We start from the raw sequence: 19,688 nt of genomic DNA on the forward strand, positions 1-19,688 counted from the left end.
GACTGGACTGCCCCGTCACGGCCTCTCTCCTCACCTGTGTGGGCTCTGACCCTGTGCCAGGCTACTCCCCCAGGGGGTGCCCTCTTCGTCCTGCTTGGGCTTGACTCCCACAGGTGCCTTCCTCATTCCACTCAGGCTCTGATTCTACATGCCAGGCCACTCCCCCGGGAATATCCTCCCCTCTCTGCTTGGGCTCTGCCCACCCCACCCTGGGATAGACTGCCTTCACCTCCAGTGTGGATTCTTCCTCTATCCACTGCTCCCGATCCTCTGCCCACTGATCTCCGCTCCTTACACCAGGCAGCCCCCTCCTGACCCTCCTCACCCCCCTGGAATCAGACACCCTGCACTGAGCAGCTCTCCTCCATGGATGACCCTGTTTATCCTGCTCGGGGCCACCACAGTACCACTGCCCCCACCAGCGTAGTTGGGACCGCAGAGAATGTGTAGCTACTTGGTTCTTTAAGTTCTTTCATATCTGAGAATGGCTGCCTGTTATCATTGTATTTGAGCAATATCTTGGTCAGAAAAAATATTTTTGGGGTTTCAGTTTTTTCCTCCTAGAAAGTTGTAGATGCTGCTCCATTACCTCCCAGCGTTAAGCTTCTGTGAAGGAGCCTGAGGTCAGCCTGAATTATGTTGCACGCCCCTGCCGTTCCCCCAAGAGATATTTATATTCCTGCCCGGACAATCGGGGTCCAGTGAGGAAACAGACACCACACTGGGTATTTTAACAGAGAGAATTTATTATAGAAAAAAAAACTGTTGACTAGGTAACTGAAAAAGCTGATTGAGACACCAAGATATCATGGAGGCAGTAAGTGCAGGAAGCAGCTCCTACCCTCAGGATTGGCAGGACAGAGGGGAGAACTCGGAAGTATGAGAACACAGGGCTGGGAGAGAATCTCGGACCCCTGGAGGAGGGAGCTTTGGCAGTCTGGGGCTCACGGTTCTGCAGGTGAGAGGGAGGGAGAAATGAGATTGGCTTTATGAACTTGGAGAAACTGGAAACTAGACCCAATTGCTTGCAGAAGAGACCACCAGGGTGAAAAAGAAGCAAAGGGTGATGCTGGCAGTGGTTGAAATCCACCAGAGGACAGTGGGAAGCAGACAGGCCGGAGGAAGTCCCTTCCTACCCTCGGCCTTTCCGTCACGCCACCCTCTGTCATCCCCTATCAACAGACCCTCCTCCAGCTGGCAGAGGAGAAGTGTGATTGGCAGAGTCCCAGCTGCAGCATCACAAAGTGAAATGTGGAGGCTTGAAGTTGAGAAACAATAGCTGAACCAATGAACAACACTTTAATTAGAATATACATTGGTGATGAAATTCGGAATCGATTTTTCCCAGAACCTGGCACACTCCTAATCTGCGGATGCCATTTGCCCCCTCATGTCAGGGAAATTCTCTTGTGTTATAGCTTTGCAACTATTTTTAAAATTGAATTTATGGAGTTCTCTACCTCAGGGTTCCTACTTTTTCTTAGGTTAGATTATCTTTGTCTTCTGTAACTATTAGCTTTTTCCTAACTGCTTAAATTTCTTTGCGTTTTTCTTACTCATTCTCTGTGCTTTTCTCAGGCTTTTTCTTTATGTCAATCATTTCATTTTGAACGATATTTATTCCATTCTTTGCAATATGCATTTAGGTTTTTTATATGCACGTGCTACACTTTGTGTGGCGGCTCAGTCTAGACATTATATTTGTCTGACACATTGACAACTGACTCTGTTCTCCTGCATCTTGATTCTATTTTCAAAAAAGGATATTATTTTCATCCCAAACTGCATACCCACTAATTTCTTCTCCTCTCAATTCCTTCCTCTTCCTTCTCCTTCCCCGGCCTCCTTGCTTACCTCTGCACCCTGTTTTGTTCTTGGGTTCTTCTTTTCCTCTTCCACCTTCTTCATCATTCTAAGTAAACCTTATGCCAGTTTTCTTCTTTACAAACTAAAAAACCTGAGTTTCCTAGGTCACTTTTTTATATAAGAACAAGCATAGGCTTATTTGTAAAATCAGTTTGTACAGGTTTCTTTTTCTTTTTTAAGGGGCTTGGATGGAATTAAGATGATATTTTGGCTGTATCTTAAGAACACTGCAATCCTACTGTGGACCACACAAAATCTTTGGGGGGATGGATATGTGTAAAGAAACAGGAGACAAATGTTAAAGAAAGATTAAGTAACATTATATGGGAGGTCTTGTGTCTCAAGTCCTTGCAGACCGGCTCGAAGACTTAGCTGGAGCAATGACTGGGGTGAAGACCTGTGGGATTTTTTCTCTTCTCTAACCCGAATCCAAATCCAGAATCTTACCACACTCTCTTCTGCAATGAAGAGTACCTGGGCATAAATGAGGGGGCACGATGGCTGGACCGGCTCTCTGCTGCCCCAGGCATATGGAAGCAGGAAGCGGAATAGAAGAGCCCTAACTCTGACCTTTCAACACACACTGACCCAGCCCACTAGCCAACTTGAGCCAATCAGCGTGACGCAGGGGAGGTGGTAAAACAGAAAGAGAAAGGGGATGTAAAGGGTGGTCCCGAATGCATCCCTTCCCTTAGAGCTCCGGGGTCCTTTGTGGCATCAGGACTAATACAAGATAATAGCCGTGACGATATGGCTATCCAGCCATATACAACATCTGCATCTTAATGGTAAAAGTAGGATTTGAGAGAAATGGCCCCTCATTCCTGCTTCAGATCAAATAACGATGACGAGTGGCACAAAATAGGACTCCCATTTTGAGCAACACAATTTTTAACAAACATCTTCATGATTTTTAACTGCTCTTGAATAACGTGCTCTTGGATAATTACGGCCTTCCTGCTGTAGATAATCAAGTGAGCTGATGGTTAACGGGTGTATTGATGTAGGGGAAGGGTCAGTGATCAGTTAATACCTTTATCTAACTACTGACGTCAAGAAGCTCCATCTTCACTATCCTAAAAATGAGATCACTGTTTGGAGATATCTAAAATTTATTTGAGTTCTGTCTTGTAACTTTGCAGAGCAGGTCATTTTAAACAATAAAAGATAGGAAAGGGCGTGGGCATTGGAACAGAAAGAACTGGGATCTTGCTGTGGCTCTGGCATTGGGTTGCTGGGTTTGGGTGGTTGTTTAACATCCATGAGCTCTATTTACAGCTTCCTTAAACTGTACAGTAGCAATAATATTGAAGCCTAACAAAATAAAAATGAACTTAAGCAGAAAACAAGTGATGGTTACTGTTTTGGGAGAGGGCGGACACATATCTGACAGCCTCATGGAAACATCCGTGAGAATTTTCACCTATGGCATCATGTTTGGGACCAATATTGTTTTACTGACCTTTCCTTAAACTTGGATTTTCTGAAGAGGAAAAAGCTATTAATAAGTTTATCAGTTTACCATAAATGATAGTTACTGAGACTTAACTAAAATGTGCATTTTAATGGAATGTATCAGAGTTGGTAGAAATATTATTTCTCTATAGAAAAACCCCAAGGAAGGGTTCTCTGCTCTTCTTTAATTTTACCTATAATAGAGAAATCCTGAAACTATTTCTGAGGAAAACTCTGGCGCCTGAAGATTGTTCCACCCTGGCACCAACATTGCACAGGAGAGAGAAAGGGTCAAGCTTTTCCATTTCTACTAAAAAGATACATCCTGATGTATTATCTGCTTTGTTAGTTCTAAATATTTAGCTCTGCCCTTTATAAGAAATGTGGAAAACATGTACCCCAAGCTCTTCCCACAACCATACCCTTGTCCTACATACTTTCCAACTGACACATACCCTCCAGTGGAAAAGGGTGATTTCCTAGAGGGTTGGTTGAAGGGAAATGAGTCCTTCCCTTCCTAAGGATTGTCTAGGCTTTCCTTGATGTACCTTTCCCCAGTATTTTACATGTTTTGCCTGTTTTTCTAGTTACTTAAGGTGGGAGAGTAAGTCTGGTCTTCATTATTCTACCATGACCAGAAGTGGAAGTAATCCTAGGATCTGTTTTACAAAGTTTGAAAACATGCAAAACACTGTTATCTCTCTCTCTCTCTCTTTCCCTCTCTCTCTAGATACAGGTATAGATACAGTTTACGGTGAAAAAAAAATGAAATTGTATAAAAAACATGCATGGGGAAGCTAAACACCAAACCTGGGAGAATAGTTACTCAGAGGAAGAGGTAGAAAAGGACCACTCTGAAACTGAGATACTTAAGCAAGAATGGTCACATTTTAGGATTCTTGGAAGATGAGGAGTAGAGACGTAGATGTTTATTTGGCATACATATACTTGTGTGCATAGAATATTTTATAATTATAAAATTTAGAGGTATGCGCAAGGGAGAAAAACTACACAGTATTAGTTAAAGGAGCCTCCTTGAAAGATAAAGAGATGAGAGTAAATGTGTTTGCATCTAAGCCACCTAAGCCAGGAGGCCCTGTTGGGGTGGGGACAGAATGGTGGCAAAGAGAGCACCCCCTTTCCAGGTGGGTCCCCAGAAGGCCTGTGATTTCCCTGCTGGCTCCCTCCTACCAGTACTTTCTACACCTGGACAGACTTTTCTTCGATGAAACCCTTTAAAACTCCAGATTCCACAAATACCCCAAGCACTACGGCCAAGCCTTGTGGAGCCATCGGTCTGCCCACCCCTGGGTCGCTACTCCAAGTTCCCGAAGACTTGAGTTCTCCGGTCAATGTTGCACTTTATTATCCACACAGGTGACTTCTCTCTGACTTTGACCTTCAGTTTCTTGCACTACTTTCCTCCAATAATCATCTCCTGCTGGGATTTTTGCAGGAGCCTCCTGACCAGTCTCCCCTCTTCATCATCAACTCCTGCCTCATCTATTCTTGGCACAGTAGCCAGCCGGAGCCATCCTGTTAAAAACATCAGATCACTGATCCCTTCTCTACTCATCCATCTGTTCAGAGGAAAGACCAATTCCCCTCACTGCCTTCAAAGCTCTGCACTATCTGCCTCCCACTATCCCAGCTCTGGCTGCTCTCCCTCAGCCCCTGCTCATCACTCAGGGCTCCTTGATGCCCCTGGCAGCTGCCTGGCATGCTCCTGCCTCAGTTGTACCTGCTGCTCCCTCTGCCTGGAACATTATCTACATGGCTTGTTCTTTCTCTCACTTCCTCTGGGACTTTCTCAACTGTCACATCCTTCATGAGACCTTCCCTGGCCTCTTTATTTAAAACTGCATTTCATCCCTACAGTGCTGTTTATCTCTTCCTCTGCTTTCTTTCTTTCTCCTTCGCATGGATCACATTCCGATACGCAATCTAATTTACTTCTTTACTTTGTTATTGTGTATCTCCCTCCACTGGTAATCTCCAGCAGGACAGGGATTTTTATGCTTTACATTTGTTGTAATACAAGTGCCTAGAACAGTGCCTGGCACAGAGCAGATGCCTTTAGTGGCTTTGGGGATACCTGTTCCCCTCCTTTTCTTGGGGACTTAGAAAGTGGGGGAGGCGTGTATAGTTCCTGATGCCATCTGTTCACACTGGCACCCATGGCAATGGCCACCATCTGGACCAGGTTTTGAGCATCAGCCATGCATCCCCATTCATCAACCTGACAATCCAGTGTCATGTATTTATTATCATGCTTAGTTTCCATAGGAGCAAATTGAAGTCTATTGAGGGCAGGGGATTTCCTCAGGTCCTGCATTTTGCAAAGGATGGAAGCCTGCTAGGCAAGCCTGCTGTGTCAAAGGCTGTGCTTAAACCACTGTCCCTCCTTGCCTCTTGGCAAGCACACTGGGCCATGTAGACAGGGAATCAGTTTATCATTCCACACTCCTGGCACCTCATCTAGCGGCAGTGGGGCTGGCCTTTCTCTTCCTTGCCTGTCAAGGGGTGGGTTGTCTCTCTGGCTCCCATGGTCAGCCTCTTCCTGCAAAGCTGATTACCCTCTCTGCCTCTGCTTTGAGCCCATCTCACCACCCTGTAGGTTTCCAGTCTCTCTTGATTTTGCTCTACAAATAAGGCATAAATGTGTTAAGAGTTCGTGCCACAAAAAGGGAAAAAGCAGCAAACAGAGGCAAAGAGCCGACCGGCTCTCTGGGCTTTGCAGGAAGGGTACCAAGGATCTTCAGGTCTCTGCTCTCCCCGGTAGTCAGCCTTCATGCTGAGGACAGACCTCCTGGGAGCTTCTCCAAAGAGCAGTGCCTTTTCAAGTAGAATGCCTGTGGCTTCGGGAAGCCCTCCCAGCTCCAAACTGTCACTATTGGACAACTGTCCCTTTGGATAAACAAGCTAACTCTGAACAAAGCAGGTAGCAGACTTTCACATCTTAGTAGGCTTAGCTGCACCGGTGAGCTCAGGCCAAGATGCTTAGGGGACACTTTGCTGGCAGCGGACAGGGAGGAGAGGAAATCTGGAACATGGCGCAGGCCAGGCAGTGGAGCAGCCGGGTGAAGGATGCCTGTCTGTCTGCAGGTGAGGTCTCCATCAGCACCCTGGGCCTGATCCTCGGCGTGGGGCTGTCTCTGCTGCTCGTGTCCATCCTGGGCTACAGCCTGGCCAAGTGGTACCAGCGCGGGTACTGCTGGGATGGTGAGTGAGCGCTGGGCCCCGTCACCCCACCCTCTGCCCAGCCCTTCCTCTCCTGTAGCAGTTGCTGAAGCCGGGTGGGGCTGCAAACTCTTCAGCCTGGCATCATGCAAAAATATTTCCTGTGGTGGCCACAGTGGTTGAAGACATGAGTGGGTGGCTGAGTACTTGAGGTGGTGGGGGTGGAGTGCTGGGGCCTTTGTGGATGGAGTAGGGGGTCCTCCCACCCCAGCAAGCAGCCAGCTGCTTCTTCCCTCAGGGGTCCCAGGAATCCATTCCCCAGGCCTGTGTGGGCCTCATGGTCATGGGCAATGGGCAATAGAGGCCCCAGTCCAGGTGCCCCCAGGCTGGCTCCTTGTCCCCCTCTTCCCCCACCTGTGCATCCTGGGGCCCTCTACTGGCTGCTGATGCTTCAGCTTTGCCAGGAATCTCCTGGAATTTGCTGTGGTCCTCCCAGCGCTGGTCCATATCTGCACTTCCCACGGGACGGGAGAGCTGGGAGGGCTGCTGGAATGCCGAGAGGGGGAGAACGTTTCCTGGATCGGCAGTTAACTTCAGCAACCCCCATAAATGTTTGCTGAACACCTACCGTGGGCCAGCGCACTTTTGCCCAATACGGTTTTCTTTAGAATTCCACGGGAGGATGGAATTCTTAGGGTCTGTCTTTTGATGAGGATGTGAGCTATAGTCACAGGGTGGGAAGGTGGTGGAGTTGGATTCAAGCCCAGGTCTGCTGCTTTTGGGCTCCAATTTAGGACTTCCTCCTTTCTGAGCTAACCAGTGCCCTTCATGGAGGATCCCCAGGGGCAGGACCTGCTCCTGAAAAGCTGATGATTCTGTCTTGGAAGGTGGGGCACGCCCATGGGCGTGGGGCAGGAAGCAGACCCTGAAGGAGCTCCGGACCTTCTCCCAGCATCCTGAGGCCCAGCTCAGCCTCCTCCTCCCAGACAGGGGTGAGGGGGCACCAGGTGTCCCAGAGGGTGATGGGTAGCTCTCCCTGGAGGCACTGACCTTCTCTTTGTATTGTCTTCCCAGGGCCTAATTTTGTCTTCAACTTGTACCAAATCCGGTGAGTAGATTCAGTACAGATCCGGATGGGGTGGGGACTGGAGGTGAGGTACGCTTGAGGAAGGATCAAGAGTGGAGGCAAGATGTACTGTCTCCCTGCCCTGGCTCTTCACTGTGCCCCTAAGCAAACAAGGGGAGAAGAGTCCATTTAGAACGTGCTGTGAGTATAAACTTGAACATGGACAGGTCCAGGTCAGTCCTGCTGACACTGGTCAACTTAACATTCACCTCCAGGCAGGGACTGCCATCTGTCTATCATCCATCCATCCATCAATTAATTAATTAATTAATTAATTAATTCATCCTCCATCCATCCATCCTTCCATCCTCTCATTCATTCATTCCCTCATCATTCATCATCTACTCATCATTTAGTCAAAAAGGACCTATTATAGCAGGTATTGTGGTTTTAGTTTCTAAGGATAAAGCATACCTGAGCATAGTCCCTGTCTTCAAGCATTTCACTGTCTGTGGTGGACACAGTTTTGATAACAAAGAATATAATCTCAGACACAATATGGTGTCAAGTTGAGGAGCAAATGAAAACAATCAGGGATTTAGGGAGTGGGAGTGAGAAAGTCCTTTCTGCCTAAGTCATCGCATCCACTGTCTGCCTCAGGGCAGGCCTGTTCCTAGTCTGGCACTGAGAGATGGGGTAACTCCCATTCTGGAAGATAAGTCAATGAGTCCATGAGTTGCTGCCAGAAAGCTCCTCCTGTGCCCGGGTCTAAGGAGCTGGGCTCCAGGGAGAGGCCAGCTTCTCAGCCCCCCAAATGTGATCAGATCATCTTGCTCAGGAACCTGAAGGAGCTGGAGATGGGTCCACCCTTCACCATCAGCGGCCACATCGGCAGTCCGGATGGTGGCTACACGAAGTTCTCCAACAGGCTAGTCTGATGAGAGGTGCATCAGCCTTCAGGAGCCTCTCAGACAGGTAAGCGGGTGTCGGTGAGCTCCTGAGTGAGTCTCATGTCCCAGGAAGGTCCGCAGATGGTCCGGGCTTGGGACCCAGAGAGATGGTATGGTTCATCCTCCGCCTTCTGTGGAGTGGGGGCTGTAGGAGATGAGCTCAGCGATGAAGGCCCAGGGCTGTGCTGTCCCTGCCTCCTGCCAGCACTGGGCTTCTCCTTTTCCACCTGTCTACCTAATGTCCTGCCTTTCATCCTGGGGAGTTCCTATTTCTAATCAGATGGAAGCTTCTAGAGTAGGGCTTTCTATCTGAGCCCCTTACTCTGAGTTGAAAGTACCAGATGACAACCTTCTCTGGAGCTTCCTTTCCGAGCTTTCTAAACCCAGAGCCATCCCTGCTTCATAGCCCACTGACCCTTTGGTCACAACTTTCCTCCCTTACATTCAGGCCCATCCTTTCTCCATCCCACAGTTGCCATTGCCCATCAAACATCTTCTGCCCCCAGCAGTCCCTCGTGGACCCTCAGCTTCTCTTTCATCTCCTCCCACCACCACAGTCCACTTCTCTGCATGTCCCTCCCCCCACCGCGTGCCTCTTGCGCTGGAGGAGCCGAGCCAGGTGCAGTGCTGTGGAGGAATCCTTCCCAGGTCTCATCTCTTTGTTGCGCTCCTCTTTGTTTTCTGCAGATATGGCTGCTGGCCCAGCACCAGCCTTCCCCTCCCTCAAGGCCTGGCCTGCTCTCACTGTGGGCAAGAGGACTCTTCTCTGGGAGCACCACCAGCCTGCGGGGGCAGAGTCCCCAGGAGAGTCGGGCCTCTGGACATGGAGTCTGGCAGAGTAGCAGCGGCCTTCTCACGGAAACTAGAGGCAGCTGCTTCTCAGGGAGGGAGGACTGACTCCCGGGAGGCCCCTGGGCCTGTGGGTGGAGCTCTGGGTGTCCTGAAGGGCAGAGCCCTCGCAGGGCGGACAGGGCTTGGAGACTCCAGAGGGGAGGTCTGCATGGGTGTCCCCCCAGTCACTTCCCCTTGCAGGGCTGACCCCAGGGGCTGGGAAACCAGTCATATCCTCAAAAGGCAAAGTCACGTGGGAATGGTGGTGATTCCAGACTGTTTTTAACCTTCCTATCAGAAGTCAAGTTCCCGTAAGAGCTGAAGGCTGGGCTTGGGCCTTTTCTCTGCCTTATCCCCGCTGTGCCGGGTTCTGGCACTTTCAGCCGTCCCTGACGCTCCCCATCTGGGTCTGCTTTCCCTGCTGCTGACCAGCCTCAGCGACTCACAAACAATTCTGAGGCAGTGCTTAGAACAATTGAGAAATGTGCTCTTATTTTTCTAGGACCCTGTGATGGGGTGGGCATGGGGCAGGGGGTTCTCTATCTCCCAGTGCTCTTTAGGCCCTGGGCAAGGCCTGCCCTGGGATGGGGAAGGTGGACCAGAAGTGGTGGGAGTGTTGGGGAGGAATCCAGGCGAGCCTGCAGAAACCAGATAATGCACCTGGGAAATCAAGAGCCAAGCGCAGCTCGGTGGGTGGCAGGACACCGAGTCATCCCTTCTTCCTCTGCTCTGTGCCCTACTGGGCCTGAGGTGGAGTCTGCACTGGGATGGCATCTTAGCGGACGCTTCCAAGCACAGTTGTTCAGTCCAGACGGGCTGAGCTCCTGGGGCAGCTGTGGGTGGAGCAGGGCCTGGAGGGGCGCCGCCACCCCCAGAACCTGCAGTTAGGAGAGCTCCCAGTCCCCCGTCTTCCTGCTGATGTCCCAGCAAGACGCGGGAGCCCAGGACAGTGATAAGTGAGGGGGAGAGAAGTCCTACTACTTGCCCTCCTATACTCTTTCCTGAGGCTGGTTTCTTTCTTGCTTTGGATAGTAGAAGATTGCAGGGTAAGGGAGGAGAGAGAGGGAACCTGCCAGCTCCCACCCCACACTTCCCACCAGGCCTGGGGACCATTTTGCCCGCGTAGCCAGGCTCTGACTTAATCAACCATGTCTCTGGATTTGGAGGTCTTCAGCTGGGTCCCAATCTTCTGTCCCTGAAGAGGCGGGGGTGGGATAGAACCCCCAGGGGCTCTGGACCCTCCCTCCCTTGATGGCCTAGTGGGGGAGGAGCGGGCCGAGGAGATGGGCCAACCGTGGCATCCTTCCTCCTTGGTTCTCTGTTCTGGGGGCCGGGCCCCTTTCCTTAACCCATGGGATGTCCAGCCTCAGTAAAACTCTCAACCATGCCCTGCTCAGCATGGACCCCAGGTCTTCAGTCCATGCAGGGCCCCTCTAAGCCCCCTGGAAGTGCTCAGGGCCCAGCTGCCTCTGGGAAACCTGAGAAGACGGGGCCCAGGGCCCGCGTGGTCCTGCCTGGTCTGGGTGGCTTCAGGTGAGGAGACCGGGACAGCTGCTGACGCCTGGGAGCACCGAGGGTATTTCCCATCCTTGGCAGAGGAACTGAGACTGGGCTACTTCCTCTTTTCGGGTCGTCTGACGTGTTCCCTGTCCTCTCTGCCTCCCCCTCTTTTCCCTGACTTCCGCAGTCCTACTGGTGAGCACAGCTTTCTTCACCCTTGGGCCCCAGCCCCCACCCTAGGGATTCTCCATGTTTCTAATGAGGACCCTAAAGTGGCAGATCTGGCTAGTTTGGAGATGTGTAGGGGGCAGAGGCCCAGAAATCTGGCTACATATCTGGTTGCGCTGGGCACTGCCCTAGCATCCGGAGCCAGGCCATGCAAGGGCCTCCCTGGGAGCCTCCCTCTCCTCTTAGATGTTCTCCATCCCACCGGCCCTCAGAGCCAGGACACAGTCCCAGGAGCCAGCAGCTCTCTAGGCTGGCATTCCCTGGCCTCTGCCACCCCCTTCCTCTTTGGTGCCTTTGCTGGGGCTGCCTAGAATGCCACCCACCTCCCTCATCTATTCCCCGTGGTCGGCTCAAGTCTCTTTCCTATCACTTCCCTCATGATTCTAGACTCGACGCCCCCATTTTGGTCCTAACAATAGTCACATTTTTCTCCATCTGTGCTGTTCCCCAACCAGGCTGAGCAATTTGTGGGCAGGGTTATGTCCCATAGGTCTTTAGTAACCGTTAAATGGGGAGCACATAGGAGATGCTAAATGTAAGTGCCGGCTAAAGAAACAGGCATGGAAGAAACAGCTGGTGTGGCCATGGAAGGCTGCCTCACCCTAGAGAAACATGCCCAGGAGAACTGAGGAGCAGAAGCTGCCTACGCAGCACACAGTCTAAAGAGTACCAGGCATTTCTGGGCACATCACCACATCCCAAGCATCACGGCAACCTTGTGATAAGGGGGTGTTCACTGGCCTTATTTTATGTATGGAGAGACTGAGGCTCAGCGAGGTAGCACACGCTGCTTAAGGCTGCACAGCCAGCCACTGACTGTCCTGGGGTCTCACACATGTGGCCTGACTTCAGAGCTGCACGGGATGAGGACTGCACACTGTAGAACAGGGTCTGGTCTTGACGGCCCTGCCACGCTGTGTGGCCGTGGGCTAGCCACTTTGTCACCCTGGGCACATATTTCAGCATCTGGAAATCAAAGGATTGGACTAGTTCTCCAAAGTTCTTCTTTTTCACTTGAAGGAGAAAAAGGATCTTACCTGTTTTTTTCTAGGAAAACCTCTATATTCTCAGTGCATAGCATAGGACCTGGCATATAGCAGGCATTCAATAAACAAAAGATGCAAGCACCAAGTGTAGTCCTGACGTTATAACTTAGGAGGTGGCCTTTGAAAGGTGACTCGCACAGGCCTTCAGACCCCAAAGGTCTAGGATCCTGAATATCACTCAGCTTTCCTTTGACCTCGGATGAGTCAGACCGGCACCCAGGACTGAACCATTCCCAGCAAACCCTTCTTCCCGCGGAAGCTGAACAGTGACGTTTGCAGGGTGGGCGCGCCACCCTCACAGGCGAAGGTACAGAGGCTCAGGGTCTGGGGAAATGATCTGCGTAAGGCCAGGCAAGAATGGACTTTCATTATGATCTTCGCCACCCACGTTTATCCTCTGCCCGAGCTGGCAGCTTCCCTGAGCTCCTTGACCCCCAGGGGAGCAGGCTCCTCCCTTTGCCGAGTCCCCTGGTGTGGGGAGGGGGCTTCTCCGCAGCCTGGGCTCCCAAGACCCTGTCCTCAGCTCTGAACTTCTCACTGACACACTCTACATTCTTCCTTTTATTTTTCATACCCCCTTTGGTGTCCAAAGCATCAAATTCTGCCCATTCTTTATGCCAGCTCAATTCTCACTTCCCCAGGGAGCCTTCTTCAAGGCCTTATTGTCTTCTTTTAATTATTACTTAACATTTATAACATGTTATGAAAATTTATATATAATATATGTACTATAAATTAGAAGTGCTCTCTGGCTCCCATAACTTAATTGTTGATTATTCCCTTGTATCCATTCATTCATTCATGCAGCTTCTAGAATATGCCAGGAACTGTACTAGGCACCCAGTTTCTCTCGAGACTAACCTTGCTCTCTCCTGATTGATGGGCCCTTTTTGCAGGCAGACTTCAGGCCTTCTGCCTCCCCTGAATTCTCTATGGTGCCTAGTATGGCTCTTGCCATAGCCAGGAACTTTTCAGGAAACTAGGTTGAAGGCTTCCTCAGTCTCTTCAGGGAATCTTGGGCTGTGCCTTGTCCCAGGTCCAATCCTGGGTGCTCTGAAACCAAAGCTTTTGATTTTTCTCTTCCCACTTCCCATCCTCAATTATGTTCAACCCTGTGATCATCCTCAGATAGAGTTCTGGAGACAGAGCCCGCATAGACAGTGGCTTTTTCTATTTAAGGTGTAACCTAAGGCGTGGTCAAGCCCACGGAGGGGCTGGGCAGGTGAGAAAGGGGCTCTGCTCTTCCGTAGGTTCGCTTTCTGTCATAATGACCTTGCTTTGAGCCAGTGGCTGTAGAGGGACTGCCATCTACGGTGTCCCTCACTCTGCCCCAGGGATCTGAAAACTTCAAAATGGGAGCAGATGAGAATATCATTGTTATTTTTAAAAAACTGCTTAGTGATCAAAAACCATCTAAAAGGATGATATTTAACCAGATCTGGTACAAAACAGGAAGCTAGTGGCCTGGTGAATTCTCACATTTGGGGACCAGAAGTGAAAATGTTTTGCCTGCCCAGAGAGCAGCCGGCCACCAAAATAGCAGGTGGGGCGGCGCGGGAGGCTGAGGCCTTGGTGGGCTCCCAGCCTCCTAGACTTCTGCCTGCAGAGCTGTGGGAATTGCCCCGCTCCCTGAAGCCTAGCATGAGGTTTCTCCCATGTAGGCAGGGACCTCCCGGAGGGAGGTGGGTGGAAAATATAAGAAGCGGCTTCTGTTCTAGCCCCACTCGTTGGTGGCCCAGGTGACTTGTTTGTATCAGGCTGCAGTAGGACTTGAGGATGCTGAAGTCACTTCCAGCTGTGAGGTTATTTCAGATGGTGGGTGGCTTCAGCTCCGCAGTGTTGGGGGAGGGGGAGGGGGAGGTGGAACGCAGAGACACCTGTGTGTGTGTGTGTGTACATGTGTGCATGTGTGCATGCATGTGTGCATGTGTGCTGCAGAGGAAAGCCAAAAAGGAGAGGGATTGTGTCTTGTTGCCCACCGTATTCCCAGAAGGCCTGCCTGTGGCAGATGCTCAATGAATGCTGAGCAGTGAATGACTGCATGGCAACTATTTTCATGCTCCTCGGCCTTGCCCCCTGACCACATACATCCCTTTGCTCTAGACTTCCTGTTTGGTCTGCTGCCCTGAGTCCTTATAACACCCAAGAACTGAAAGGTAAAAAGATCAGGGAAGGGAAAAATCATGGTATGCTGTGAGTGAGCTAAGAAGATCACAAGCCTGAAAACAAAATTTTAAATAAAACTTAAATACAGCCTGCTTTCTTTTGGGTGCAGTCTAACGTCTCCCAAGCATGCATGCAGCTGCAGGCGCCCTGACCACCACGGCCGTCTCCCGTTGGGATAGTCCGCCTCGCTTCCTCCACGCGCCCCTCCTTGTGAGGAAACCCATCTGGCCATGCGTTTATTTATTCATCACAGATCTCCCGAGCACCTATGCTGTGTATTAGGCATTGGTTGGGTGTGAAAGATTCAGAGATAAATCAGGAGTTTCTGCTAAGGGCTCGCAGTGAAATGAGCACTGAATATAGTCCGTTCTGTAGCGATGTGCCCAAGGCGTTAATGAGAGAAGTGGGACTGAAGACTTCTCTCTCCAACTGGCAGATGAGAAGACTGCGGCCCAGAGCTGACACAGCATGACCGCGCTGGGTGAGCCTCGATCCCAGGTCTTCTCTCTTCCCCACCCGCCCAACATTCTTTCGCTCCGTGGGGTGTTACGTCTTCCTGTCACCTTGGGGCATCTCCGGACTGACAGCCCTGTCATGGAAGCCTGTCCATGCACTTGTCCATTAAGCCTGGGTGGGCTGGTGGACACCCCCACCCCCGCATGTGAGTGGCCTGCTTTCTTCACTTGTTTGTTCCACCACACGGGCTTGTTCTGCGTGTGTCATCTCCTTGCCCCACGTTTGAATTGTGCGATCAGATCTTACCATCTCTCAAATTCGGGAGAGTCTCCCAACCTCACTTAGCATAATTTAAAAATCACGTATTCCACTTTTTTCAGTTCAGCCCGACTAATGTGCATTGAACATCTCAGCTGGGCCAAAAGCCCCTTCTATGACCCCTGTGCACATATCTGACCCAGCATGGACAGCAGATGCCTCTTAATGCCTCTTAGGGCTACTGTGCTAGACTACGTGGTATGAATTAAGCTCACATCCTCTCGGCTCCACCTCTGATTCCAGCCAGTTCTGATTGGACTGCACCTTCCTCTGCACTGATGAGTCTCATCTCCAGTGCCCACTACATCACTCAGGCCCTGCCCTGGTGCCTCCTGTTCTGGGGAAGCCCGTGCAGCCCTGAACACCAGCAGCTTGAGAGTACAGAGGAGTCACACTTCTGGGAGAAGTCTTAGCCAGCAGGGTGCAGGAGCTGATAGACCCGCTTCTCCTGTCAAGGCTCGGGGAATAATTGGAAGAGGCCTCTACTTGCTGCAAGGAATATTCCAGTGAGATCAAGGCCTAGCTGCTCCCAGCATGACTAGCTTGATACCATATTCTTATTTTTTGGCTTTTTCTTCTCTTGGTCTCTCTTGTTCCCTGTGATCGCCTTCCAAATAAACCAGCTGCCCGAAGACCTTGAATCAGGTTCGGCTTCTGGAGGGGCAGTCCTGGCTAAGATAGCACTTACCACTTTATACTGTAGGGCTATATTCATTTCTTTATTTACTTATTTGCTCATTCATTCATTCAACAAAGGCACACTGAGTATCTACTGTATGTTCTAGGTTGCGAGAATGCAGGAGTGAACAAAAGAAAGTTGCTGCCTTCATAGATTTTATATTTTATTGGGAGAGAGAGAATTATGAGTAAGGAAACACATCAATAGACCCTAGAATTGCAGATAATGATTTTCCCTGTGCTCTGCAGGGGGAAAGCTGGGGATAGAGAGGGGTGGAACGGAGATGGGGAAGATGGCTGGAGGGGTGGTCAGCAAAGACCTCTCCAAGGAGGCTGCTGTTGAGAAGACACTTGAATCAAATGAGAAGGGAGATCACGAGGACATCTGGGAAGAGCAGGGGCGTAAATGACCTGATGTGGAAATCAACTTGAAGCAGAGCGGGCCACGGGGACAGTGCAGGAGGTACCTTGGGAGAGGTGGCAGATACCAGCTCGTTTGGGTCTCACCTCTCATTTGGACCAAGAGCAAAGGAGAGGACTTTCAGGAGGAGTATTTTATGAAGCTCACACTGGCTACTGTTCTGGACCATGCGGTATGAATCTAGCCGTAGGAGGCTAAGGGAATAGGCGGGGAAGCAGAGGGAACAAACAGCGGTCCAGGTGGGGCAGGATGGTGGATTTGACTGGAATGATGGTGTGGGGTGGTAACAAGGGGTTGCATTCATCATGTATTTGGAAGGACCGACCTGATGGATCAGATGTGGGGTGTGAAGGGGAGGCACCGTTTACTCAGGAAGGGAGCTGGGGGGGAATGGTGGTGTGCGGGAACCCAGAGTTCTGCTGTAGATATGGTAAGTTGGAGATTCATGCTGGCCAAACACACGGAGCAGCTGAGGAGGCGGCAGAGATCAGGGCAGAAGTCCTGGACGTCATTAGCATCCGGGGGGACATTGGATGGTATGCACTGGGTGGCACCAGCTAGGGGCAGTGGGGAGAGAAGGGTCAGGGAGCAAATCCAGTTATTCTCTAAAGGAAGGACTCTCACAATTTAGTGTGATGGGCATCACCTGCCACCTGATCGCTTGTAACGTGTTTACTAAGCAGGCCCTGGGAAATAGAATTCAGAAATTCTGGGCCTTGGGGAGAAACTTAGGAAGACAAGCACCCTGATGTGATTCTGAAGTAGGTGTGTGTATAAAATGAGAGTTCCTGTGGCCAGGATTCTCACCTGGCCCTGGCTGACTAGCTCACTGCACACCTGTGGGTAATACATGGCTGTTGACCATAAAGAGCTCTGCCCAGTGCTCTGGGCACGACACGGTGGCAGGGCTGCAAGGCTGCAGGAGAGCAGAGCAGAGGCTGGAGTGCTGGCAGCGCTGAGGATAGAGGCCCAGAGGATGACTGTGCGGACAGAGGGGCCCAGAGGCAGAGACTGGTTTGCTGTATACAGACTCGCTCTGAGTGAATGGGATTCTAGTGACTGACCTGCCACCTGGAAATAAAGTTGGGTATAAGCTGTTCACCCCAAGAATGTTTTGCTGTCAATTTCTTTGGTCACATTGAATCCATAGCGAACTTGCCCGGGGCTGAAACCCATCAGCAAGACAAGGTGATATGTTGACAAAGTGCCCCTGGGGATAGGCAGTGTTGGGAAGTGGAGGGCAAGGAGTACTGGCAGGGTTAGGGTGGCCCGGAAGCAGGATCCTGAAGACTGTTTCTCTCCCCTCCAGGGTCATCGTGAGGCCTGAACCTCCACCAACCCCTCAGGTTGAGGTCTGCAGGGGTAGCATTGTACACCCAGACCTTTGCCAGTCATGCACCAGGTACCCCTGCCCATGCCCACTCCAGAGCCTCGCCAGACCTACAGATGAGCTGATTCACTGAAAACCTTCAGCTGCACCCTCGTGATGGGCTGTGGTTGTCGAAGGAACATGGCCCCAGTGGGGCTCCTGGCTGGGGTCTGCAAGCACAGCCGTGGCTCCCATCCCTGGAAGAGCAAAGGGGTGGCAGCCTGGTTCTCTCGAGCTGGTGATGGATCCAGCTGCACGCCGGCTGCAGGGGGCTTGGTGGTCTTGTCCACATCCATGTCCTCAGCTCCACACGCTGGGTGTGGGCTCACCCCCTGGGAGGTCTTAGTGAGCACAAAGCCTTTCCCATCCGAAACTCCCAGGCTTCAGCCCTCACCTAGCGCCAGGCCTGCCTTGCCAACCCTGGAGGACCCTGTCCTTGGCTGATTGGTCATGGAAGCCAGAATGCATCACCTCCCTCTTCCCCACCGTGATGGTGTCCGGAGCTGGGGCCTTTGGGAGGCCATCAGGGTCAGACGAGGCCTTGAAGGTGGGGCCCCAGGAGGGGGTGAGTGTCCTTCTAAGAAGAGGAAGAGACCGGAGTGCTCTTTCCTCCCTCCTCCCCTCCATGTGAGGACAAAGGCCCTCTGCGAGCTGAGAAGAGGGTTCCTGCTGGAAACCAAATCCCCTGGCACCTTGGTCTTGGTCCACCCAACCTCCAGAACTGTGAGAAATAAATGTCTATTGTTTAAGCCACCCTCCGTCTCTGGTCCTTTGTGACAGCAGCCCGGGCTAAGACAGCCTCCATCCCTCCTGTGGAGTATTAGTTTCTTTCACTTATCAGTGATTGCAATCATGTATTTGTGAGTCTCTTAATTGGCTTGATGATTCTCTTCATAATTGGATGACATCCTGCATGAAGCCATGCCTCGTTTGTTCACCACTTAGGACCTAGGGCTGGGCACCATGTCTCATTGTAGATGCTTAATAACAGGTTTCTGGAAGAAGTGAAATGCTGACTACAGACGGCTCCAGTGAGCCCTCCCTGCACCCCTCCCCATCCTTTCTGACTCCTTAAAGCTTCAGCCAGGGTTGTCTTATCACAACACTAATTTCACCTGACCCAGCCCTCCCTCGCCAGAGCGTTCATTGGGCCCCACCATCCTTCTCAAATGTTTATGGACTGAGGTGAAGTTGAGATCAAGGTGAAGGTGAGGAAAGGTGCTATGGGTCGTTAATAAAAAGGCACTTGACTTTAAATTATGAATTTGCTGCAGAAGAAACCCTCAAACTCATGAGCACTACAGGAAATGGATGAGTCATGCCTCCCACCGCCTCGTGTCCTTTAGGTTGAGGCTTGATGCAATCAGCCCTAACTGCTCGAACCTGCCTCACCAGGTTACCCTCGTGCGCCGGCTCAGGTGGGAGCCTGGGAGCCTGCAGCTCCCTCGCCTGGCATGCGGGGCTCAGAGCACCTCCATCGCGGGGCGGTGTGCGCTCTGTGGGTGAGTGCCTTCTTAGAGCTTCTGTTTTCTGTGACCGGGTATGCACCGGGGGTGGGTCGGGGAGGCATGGAGGTCTCTGGCGGAAGACAAGGCAGACTGTTAGACTACGGCTGTTTAGAAAGTTGGGAAAACACAGTTCAATAGAATTTCCTCTTTGGTCAATGGTGGCCCATTTCCCCTCTCTCCTTACTAAGAGGAAGTTCCATTAGCTCACAGTAACGCAGAATCACACATTCCTCAGCCTGGGAAAGCCCTAGAAGGAGATTACTCAGTTTAAGAACAAATGGGACCTTCTGCTGGGGACTTTAATCCAAATTCCTGAGAAGCCTGGAAGGGTCCCACCGCCCGGCTGTTGGGAAGGACTCGGTTTCTCCTGCAGCCCTGGCTGCTGGCAGGCAGGGAGCAGCTTTAAGGCAGAGGGGACCCAGTGCAAACTCCTACTGGCACCCAGAATAGGGGTGCCAGCAGCCAGAGCCCCTCCTCCGGGTCCCTCCAGCTCTCCGCGTTTGGTCTCTTCCGAAGGCTCTGAGTGCTTATATTCGCCTCTCAGCTAGTCTTCATCCAGCCTGCCTGCCCCAGGGGTCCTTTCCCTGCTGGCAGAAGCCATCTCCACAGTCTTCTCCAGGAGGAAGTGACCAACCCCACAGTCCTACCAA

The 19,688-nt window shown here is 51.2% G+C and overlaps 1 protein-coding gene across 1 annotated transcript in view; it reads left to right on the forward strand.

The window, feature by feature from the left end:
• SMIM35 (small integral membrane protein 35) overlaps positions 1–19,104 on the forward strand; it is a 69,149-nt gene extending 50,045 nt beyond the window's left edge. The window contains exons 2-5 of the mRNA XM_073239714.1: positions 6,427–6,543; positions 7,576–7,609; positions 8,406–8,542; positions 9,205–19,104. Of these exons, the coding sequence (XP_073095815.1) occupies positions 6,427–6,543; positions 7,576–7,609; positions 8,406–8,505 (251 nt within the window). The 3' untranslated portion in view covers positions 8,506–8,542; positions 9,205–19,104. The remainder of the gene's footprint in view (positions 1–6,426; positions 6,544–7,575; positions 7,610–8,405; positions 8,543–9,204) is intronic.
• Positions 19,105–19,688: the final 584 nt, after the last annotated feature.

This window comes from Manis javanica, chromosome 6 (genome assembly GCF_040802235.1).
Source record: "Manis javanica isolate MJ-LG chromosome 6, MJ_LKY, whole genome shotgun sequence".
NCBI lineage: Eukaryota > Metazoa > Chordata > Mammalia > Pholidota > Manidae > Manis > Manis javanica.